General features: G+C 37.2%; 1 protein-coding gene across 1 annotated transcript; it reads left to right on the plus strand.

Annotated features, from left to right (window-relative positions):
- Nucleotides 1–7,636: 7,636 nt before the first annotated feature.
- Nucleotides 7,637–8,471, plus strand: LOC130508610 (uncharacterized). The gene is made up of 4 exons (XM_057004195.1): nucleotides 7,637–7,722; nucleotides 7,794–7,923; nucleotides 7,999–8,295; nucleotides 8,385–8,471. Exons 1-4 carry the CDS (start codon nucleotides 7,637–7,639, stop codon nucleotides 8,469–8,471), a joined length of 600 nt encoding a protein of 199 aa, XP_056860175.1.
- Nucleotides 8,472–9,574: the final 1,103 nt, after the last annotated feature.

Genomic DNA, 9,574 nt, shown 5'->3' on the forward strand with positions numbered 1-9,574 from the left:
TCCCATACCTCACTGAGTGACTCCTCTGTTGCTCATCCCTCTTTCTTTTCTCTTTCAGGTGAGCCTGGCAGACATGAGTGATTGATATCGGATTGGTGCTTTCGGGCGTTTTCTTTATTTCTATTTCAGATTTCCGGTTTTGTGCTTTACCGAGATTTTGAGATTTATTATACTATTTGGATTTAATATTATTTATTGGATTTATGGAGTTGAGATTATTTACGTGGAGTAATAAATGGAGATTTTTGGATTATTTCTTTATTTATTATTATTTGTTATTATTTTTATATTTTGGAAAATCGGGGTATTACACAGAAGATGCTTCATATACGTAGCGTCGTTCATCAGAATAAAAACAATTAACATTAATTAAACAAAAAGGTGTCGATGTTGATCCCTTTCTGAATATTTATAATATTAGCGTGGTAACCAAAACAAATTATAGAATATAAAAGTAATAAATAAAGTTGCATGATCAAGAGAGCTTTTAGGGCGTAGAAGAGATATAGAGCGTGTCGCCACACATGAAGAGAAGGGAAAGGCGTAAAGCGAGACATGTATGCGTTTTGTCTCTACCTATATGGGGCTGACTGGTTTTCCCGCTACCACCCGCAAACGCAGCTTTTGCGGGTGGTAGCGGTTGTTGATGTTTCGAAACAATCATAGAAAACGCTACAAATCGCTTCAAACCGCTCCGAACCTCTTAAAATCAAAAGCTGGTTCCAGCTAGCGTTTGCGGTTGCGGGCGGTTGCGGGAGGGTAATTTTTTTCTTTAAAAACAGAATAAATAAAAATAATACTAAAAATATCCGATAAAAAATTTCAATTGAAATAATAGAAATTGTAAAATGTATTCATATTATATTTCAATTTATATTATAAAAATTCAAAATTAAAATATTTTCTATAAATTTTTAAAATTGAATAATATGATTTTATAAATATAATATAAAATTTATCATATTATTATGATTTTTAATATTTTTTATAATTACATAAAATGTAAATATTGTTAAATTATTATTTAACAGATGTTGCGTTTGATAGTTTACCAGTCATAAGAGTCCCGCAAACGCAACAATTTCTAACAGCTGTACCAGTCGTACAAATCTCTAGAAAACACTTAAAACCGCAACCATCTGTACCCGCAAACTCCCGCAGCCGCAACCGCAACCGCTGCGGTTACACCAGTCAGACCCATAATCTATAAACCAAAGCAATACCACTCAATATCAATTCTATTACAAACTATTCATCTTCATCTTAACATTTTGACCAAAAAAACTATTCATCATCAACATTTTTCCACGATATATTTAACAACTAAAAATTATAAGCGTCAAGTTTGGTATTTCCGATTTAGTGCAGCTTAATTTTTTTTTTTTTGAATAACAAGAGAATAGGAAATAGAATAACATTTTCTTATAAAAATCTTCATTCATTAGTGATATTCATTACAGTATATCTTGAAAAAAAAATTGTATGACAAGTAAATTCTCTCCTTCGAGAATAATGTATATCTGATCCTCCCGGAGAATTTGGTAATCCTCCTTATTTGGTCACCACGTCGACGACACTCAACACCAAAGTTTTGCAAACAACAGAACTTGATGTTTTTCTTCTTTATTACGTACGTAGTGATAAAATATCCTCATCGTTATCTGCCATGTTGATCTTTGTGCAGAAGCTAAAGCAGACTACATGCATGACGCATATTAGGATTCGCTAAATTTGTGAAGAGATGAAATTTTTTGGTATACTCACTACAAGAAAACACGCTGAATTCCGACGGAGGTTCCGACGGACCAAAATGTCGTCGGACAAATTTGACGATTTTCCGACCAATTTCCGACGAAAGCCAAAAATATGAGGTCGTCGGAATTTCGTCGGTATATTCCGACGGAATTCTGACGAACCAGGGTTCGTCGGTATATACCGACGACTATCCGACGATATTCCGATCAACAAATATATCCGTTGCGGTCGTCGGTATTCCGTCGGAATATACCGACGGAATTCGGACGAACTGTTGTTCGTCGGTATATACCGACGACTATCCGATGATATTTCGATCAACAAATATAACCGTTGCGGTCGTCGGTATTCCGTCAGAAAATACTGACGAATTTCTGACGGACTATGTGACCGTTGCCGACAAATCCATATGACCGTTTTATAGCCGTTTGAAATTTGTAAATACCGACGGAATTCCGACGCACTACTTTATGTCCGTCGGAATTCCGTCAGAAAGTCGTCGGAAAGCCGTAACCAATTTTCTATAAATTCAACCCCTCCTCATTTCAACTCTTCACTCCTCATTCTCTCTTCATTCTCTTTGATCATAACAATTCCGTAAAAATCATGTCTTCAGGAGGTTATTATCGTTCATGGATGGATAAACCTCATTTGGATCCCAACACCAAATTGCTTACGGAAGAATACGTTCAAGGGATTAAAGAATTCATGAGGCTTGTTCAACAACAACCAGATGCAAAAAATGGTATGTTAAGATGTCCCTGCTCTAGTTGCAATAATAATAAAGTTATAGAAGAATTTAATGTTTGGACTCATTTGTATATGAAAGGGTTTTCACGTAATTATAAAGTTTGGTATCTTCATGGGGAAACTGGTTATGAATATGGTAGTACTAGCGAACCTCAGCCTATTAGTGAATTTCAGCCGGATATTAGGTTAGAAGAATCTAGGACGGATATAGATTATGGTGTAGGTACTGAGCAGATGGTACATGATCATTATAGAGGGGAAGAACCAAATCCCGAATCTAGGAGATTTTTTGACATGTTGGATGCAGGAAAACAACCTTTGTATCAAAATTGTAGAGATGGTCATTCAGCCTTATCATCTGCAACTAGATTAATGGGTATTAAGACATACTATAATTTGGCTGAAGAATGTATGGATGCGATTACTGATTTTGTCAAAGGCATTCTACCTGAGGATAATGTTGCACCGGGTTCATACTACGAAGTTCAGAAACTGGTTGCCGGTCTTCAACTACCGTACGAAGTGATAGATGTATGTATTGACAACTGCATGATCTACTGGAGAGCGGATGAGACACGGAATGAATGCAAATTTTGTGGGAAACCTCGTTTCCAGGAGACGAGGGGAAGAGTTCTGATCCCGTTCAAAAGAATGTGGTATTTGCCATTGACGGAAAGATTGAAGAGGTTGTATCAGTGTGAGCGCACAGCAAAAGCAATGAGATGGCATGCAGAGCATTCCACAAATGGTGAGATTAGACATCCTTCAGATGCGAAGGCTTGGAAACATTTCCAGTCAATATATCAAGAATTTGCAGAAGAGAGAAGAAATGTTTATCTTGGATTATCTACTGATGGTTTCAGCCCATTTAGAAAGCATGGAAGACAGTATTCTCTTTGGCCAGTTATTGTGACACCGTACAACCTACCGCCGAGCTTGTGCATGCGACGAGAGTTTTTGTTCCTCTCAATTCTCGTCCCCGGGCCAGAGCATCCTAAAAGATCACTAGATGTGTTTCTTCAACCACTGATATATGAGTTGCAACAACTATGGGCGTATGGTTTTGAGACATACGATGTTTCGTGCAAAGAAAACTTTCATATGCGGGCAGTACTTATGTGGACAATAAGTGACTTTCCAGCATATGGTATGTTATCTGGATGGACAACACATGGGAGACTATCATGTCCATATTGTCAAGATGACACAACTGCTTTCCAACTAAAGAACGGAAGGAAAACGTGTTGGTTTGACTGTCACAGGCGATTTCTACCACCTGATCATCCATACCGCATGAGTAGGAATGCATTTACGAAGAACAAGCAGGTGTTTGATGGTCCACCTGTGGAAGTTAGTGGGGAAGATTTGTTGAAGCAGTTTAGGTATTTTGATGCAGAAAGGACGCCAGATGTAGGTGGACATGAAAACATTCGAGTCAGTGCGGTTGGAGAGCTACATAACTGGCACAAAAAGAGTATTTTCTGGGATCTGCCATATTGGGAAAGTCATCTATTGCGGCATAATTTAGATGTCATGCATATTGAGAAGAACTTCTTCGACAATCTGATGAACACAGTCTTTAACATCCAAGGTAAAACGAAGGATAACTTGAAGTCAAGGTTGGATTTAGTCGATATTTGTGATCGTCCTGAACTTTATGTGGATGAGAATGGTACGGCCCCTTTTCCCATTTATCGTCTGGATGGTGCTAGAAAAGAAGAGTTCTTTGATTGGATTACAGATAAAGTGAAATTTCCTGACGGATATGCATCAAATTTGGGGAATTGCGTTGATAGAAGCGAAGGAAAGTTTACTGGCTTGAAGAGTCATGATTGTCATGTAATTATGCAGCGCCTCCTTCCGTTTGCTTTTTTAGCATTATTGCCACGTAATGTTCATGAAGAAATTGCAGGTATCTTATATTTTTACAATTTAATTTATTTTTATATTTAACAATTATGCTTATATAAACTAATACTTATGAAAATTATGTCTTTTATCTATGTAGGGATAAGTGTTTTCTTCCGCGATTTATGCAGCAGAGTAGTGACTGAAGAGGTTATTAATAATTTGAAGACAAACGCACCAGTCAGCATGTGCAACCTCGAGAAGATATTTCCTTCATCATTCTTTGATGTTATGGAACATCTTGTTATTCATCTCGCAAGAGAATTGGAACTTGGTGGTCCTGTGCAATACAGATGGATGTATATTTTTGAGCGTTATATGCATCATCTGAAGAAGATGGTCAAAAATTTAAGCCGGGTGGAAGGATCTATAGTGGCACAGGTGATCAATGAAGAAACTGCAATCTTTGCTGAAAATTATTTTCCACCAGAAGTGCATACAAAACATCGAAGACCTTCTCGGCACAATGACAGAGGAGAGAGAGCAACATATCATGTTACTGTCCCAAGCATGTTCAAGGAAATAGGACGACTTAGTGGAACATTCACGAAGCGGAGACTTACGGACACTGAGCACGCTCATTTGCAAACATATTTGCTCACCAACTGTGAAGATGTTCTACAATATGAGAGGTAAAAATATTTATTCATTTACATTGTTTTTTTTTAATATTCAATAAATTTATTTCATATTGATATAATATTTTTGTATATAGTGTATATATGGCGGAGTTGCGTATGACTCACAGGCATGCAACAGAACATGAGCTTCAACAACTTAGAGATAATGGATTTGCTGCGTGGCTTCGTAGTTATGTGAGTCATATAAACAAATGAGTAGTTTAATTTTAATATAAACAAATTAACTTTTCACTCATATATGTTTTTAATTTATAGGTGAATGATGGTTTGGCCAGAGGTTTTGTGTTCGATGATTGGATACGCGAATTTGTGCAGGGACCAAACTATGTGGTCAAATCATATCCAAAATTCTGTACGCGAGGATATGCATTCACAAAGAAAGGTCATTCTAAGACAACATATGATGCTGGTGTTTCATCTTCTTCCGGTGACGATGTCTACTACGGCAACATAAAAGAAATATTAGAAATCCAATTTCCTGGAATGGTTGGATTGCGTTGTGTAGTATTCTATTGTGATTGGTATGACACCACCCCAGATAGAGGAGTGAAGATTGATGCGTTTGGTGTTATATCGGTTCATTCGCGGCGAAAACTTCAATATTATGATCCCTTCATTCTTGGTTCGCAAGCTGATCAGGTATGTCAATATATTCATAATTTTTTACCAATATCATTAATTAATGTTATATATTCTACTAATACTTGTAAAATTGATATGTATAGGTGTGCTACATCAGTTACCCTCGGGTGACGTACAAAGACGATCCATGGGTCACAGTAACGCAAATCAACCCAAGAGGACGATTGAATGGAAGTTCTGATGATGATGAACCATTGCAACCAGAGTCTACCAGCAACGCCCAGGCAGTTGAAGATTTGGCAGATGTTGAATTCGTTGAGAATTTTACTGAGTTTGGACTTGATGCTGTTGTACATTCGGAGCCAGAAGCTGAGGTTGGGGAGTTTGATGAAGATTCAGAAGATTCGGATTAGGTTTTTTTTTTTTTTTTTTTTTTTCGGTCCGTCGGAATTCCATCGGCATATACCGACGGATTACCGACGAACAAGGCCAGTTCGTCGGTAATCCGTCGGTATATGCCGACGGAATTCCGACGACATAGGGTTTCATTGATGTTTGTATACTTCCTCGGTAATTCGTCGGTATATTCCGACGACATACCGACGAACTGGTCTAGTTCGTCGGTAATTCGTCGGAATATACCGACGGAATACCGAGGACATGTTTTTCAAAACAATTTCAAACATAAAAATCTATAAATTTTGATGCCAAAACTACGAAAATAACACATAATAAGTGCTTAGTATAGTATTAGATCGCAACCATTCAAATATAACAACTCATAAAATAAGTGTTTATGCATATCAATGTTTTTATAACATCTCATCTTAACACTCATATACTTATACAATCATATTCATCTAATCTTACTTCAAAAAATGTTATTGTGTAAAATTGTGTTATAAAAACATTTTTATTGTTAAATATTTATGCAAATACTATATATATTATCAAAGATTAGGATTTACATTTAGAAACTTGTAATCAACCCCTAAACACTATGTCGTCGGAATTCCCTCGGTAAAGTTCGTCAGTATTCCGTCGGAATATACTGACGAACCCGTGTCCGTCGGAATTTTTGTTCACCCGGGAAAACCAAACCGCGTGAAAATTTTCGCGCAATATTTCGCACCGCCAATTGGTTTATATTAATGATTCCGACGGAATACTGACGAACCCGTGTCCGTCGAATCATCAATATAATTACCCTTCTTCTTCCTTCTTCGTTATTTCCGCTCTCTCTCTATCCTCTCCGCCGTTTCTCTCTCTTTCAAGGCGATTCCGGCGGTTTTCGAGCTCCCATCCCGGCGATTCCTCTACCCACGCTCATATCTCTTCCCCAAACCCGAAATCATGTAAGAATCATCCTAACCTTTGTTTATTTCAATTTTTTAGGGTTTTGGATGTTAGATCTCCGATTTGAGGTTGTTTGATTGAATGTTTTAGGATTGAATGGATTGTTTAGGATATATAAGTTAGGATTGTTGTTTGAATTGTTTTTTTAATTTTTTTTCTGGAATTATTTGGTGTTTTGTTAAAATTCAAAACGTTTTACTATTTTTAAAACGTTTTTTGATTTTTAAAAACGTTTTTCAAGTTTACAGTTTAAACTATGTATTATTTAAAACGTTTTTAATTTTTTTTATGATTTTTAGAAACGTTTTTTTGATTTTAAAAACGTTTTTTGATTTTTAAAAACATTTTTGATTTTAAAAACATTTTACGATTTTTAAAAATATTTAACAACCTTTTTCAATATTTATAAAAAAATTATATTTTTATATTTTATATATATAATATATAAATCATTTTTTATGTAAAAATCATTTAATTAATTTGATGTATTAATTTTTTAGGTCCGAGGAATCACCCCGCCCCGCAGCCCGTCGACGTAGTTCGGTGAGCTCTTCCCGTGCATCGGGATCGTCTCACGAACAAAACTCGTTTCCCGCATATATTCCCGCTCCACCCCCGCTCCTGCTCAACAGAATCCGGGGGTCATGCCAGTTGAACTATTGGTTCAACAACCGGGTCGAGAGCATCTCCCGGTTCTCCATCCCACCCCACGACGAGGACATAGCACTTGGTTAGTATTTTTTTTTTTGTAGCATTATGTTTTTTTCCATTAATTAACTTGCTAACTTGTATTTTTTAAAGGTTCACCAAGTCGAGTAATGGCATTAGCAGGAGCATCAACCAGATGATGTATTCCATGCTCCAAATTGGATATACGAAGTGGAGTGAGATCCCTCAAGACGACCAAGAGTTGTGGTTTCGTCAATTTGCGGTACTAACTCTTCATTTTTAAAATTATTTACATTTTTTTAATATATCTACTTATTAAATTATGTGTGTTTTGTAGCAAGAGTTCAACTGGCACCCCGATCACACGGAAACAGTCCGTATTAGATTCAAAGCTAAGGCCATGGACTCTTATACAAAGCAGGTGAACGCGTGGAAGAAAGTTTGGCAGAAGAACAAGAGGCCACGGAACATCAACGGGAGGGTGTTCGAGCAGTTGATAGTTCATTGGCAGAAGGACGAAACTGCAGAGACGTCTTCTAGGAACTCTAAGAACCGGAAGAGCGATCGTGGCGGGAAAGGTATGTATGTGCACAACCTCGGGGCTTGCTCTATGTCTACTAAGGAAGATGAACTTGTAAGTTTTTTTATTATTTATCTTTATGTTTATTTATATAAATATTTTTTATATTCCTTGGCTAATAATGGCGGTTTTTTAGATCGAAGCAAATGACGGTAATCCCGTTGATCGACTCCAACTCATTAAGGTGGCTCACACTAACAAGACGACGGGTCAAATTCAGGACCTCTTGATCAAAGATGTCGTTGATTTGGTGGAAACTGAAATAGCATCTCAATCTCAGCCTCTCTCTGATGACGGCGATTCAGTGGGAGCTTCAACCAACTTGTCCGATTGCAAATAAATGAGATGGTTGAAAAGGTAATTTTTTTATCAATATATTCATTTATAATGTAGTTTACTAACTTAAAATATTTTGTAGGCTGTTCCTAAAAGGAAAGGAGGCTTTTTAGTTGGATTGGCCCGCCGTGCTTCTTCGTATCCGGCATCTTCTTCGCAGGTTCCGTATGCCGATCCCATGATTCTCGAGGAGCTACATGACAAAGGTGAACGGATTGTGGCATTGGAGGAGCAGAACGCCACTATCCAAGCTGAGAATGCCACTATCCAAGCTGAGAATGCCACTATCCTTGCTGAGTTGGCATCCCAAAGAAGACCAACGCCGAGATAATGGAGAAGCTAAACCGTTATTTGCTTCGAGTTCTTAGTTTTTTCTGAATTTTAAAACTTTCTGAATGTTTTTTTAATATTTCGGTTTGTATGAATTTAAATCATAATATTATTAGTTTTCAATTTCAGATTTATTTTAATTAAATTATATAAATTGCAAAATTTAATTCTATAATAAAAAATATTTAAAAATGCAAAATATAATTATTTTTAAAAATTGGAAATACTGACGAACCATGTCCCTCGGAAAATACTGACGAATTGCGGTCCTCGGAAAATACCCGACGAACCATGTCCCTCGAAAATACTGACGAACAAGTCGTCGGTATTTACCGAGGACAAGGTTCGTCGGTATTTCCGACGAACCCAGTTCGTCGGTATTTTCCGACAAACCAACGTTCGTCAGTATTTTCCGAGGGACTTGGTTCGTCAGTATTTCCAATTTTCCGATGACCACTGTTGTCGGAGCTGTTATCGAATGTGGTCAGAAGTTCGTCAGAATAAGTTTCTCGGTATTCGTCAGAAATTCGTCGGTGTGGCTGACGAAATTCCGACGAAGTTCGAAATTCCGACGAAATGATACCGACGGACAGTCGTTCAGATATTCGTCAAAAATGTCTATTCCGACGATATTCTGACGAATTCGTCCGTCAGTATCCGCCTGCTT

Source organism: Raphanus sativus, chromosome 2, assembly GCF_000801105.2.
Source record: "Raphanus sativus cultivar WK10039 chromosome 2, ASM80110v3, whole genome shotgun sequence".
Classification (NCBI taxonomy): domain Eukaryota; kingdom Viridiplantae; phylum Streptophyta; class Magnoliopsida; order Brassicales; family Brassicaceae; genus Raphanus; species Raphanus sativus.

Coding starts and splice junctions, on each gene's coding strand:
- LOC130508610 (XM_057004195.1), top strand. CDS start 7,637: ATGCCAGTTGAACTATTGGTTCAACAACCGGGTCGAGAGCATCTCCCG. Junction 7,723..7,793: donor CGACGAGGACATAGCACTTG/GTTAGTATTTTT, acceptor TATTTTTTAAAG/GTTCACCAAGTCGAGTAATG. Junction 8,296..8,384: donor CTACTAAGGAAGATGAACTT/GTAAGTTTTTTT, acceptor TTTAGATCGAAG/CAAATGACGGTAATCCCGTT.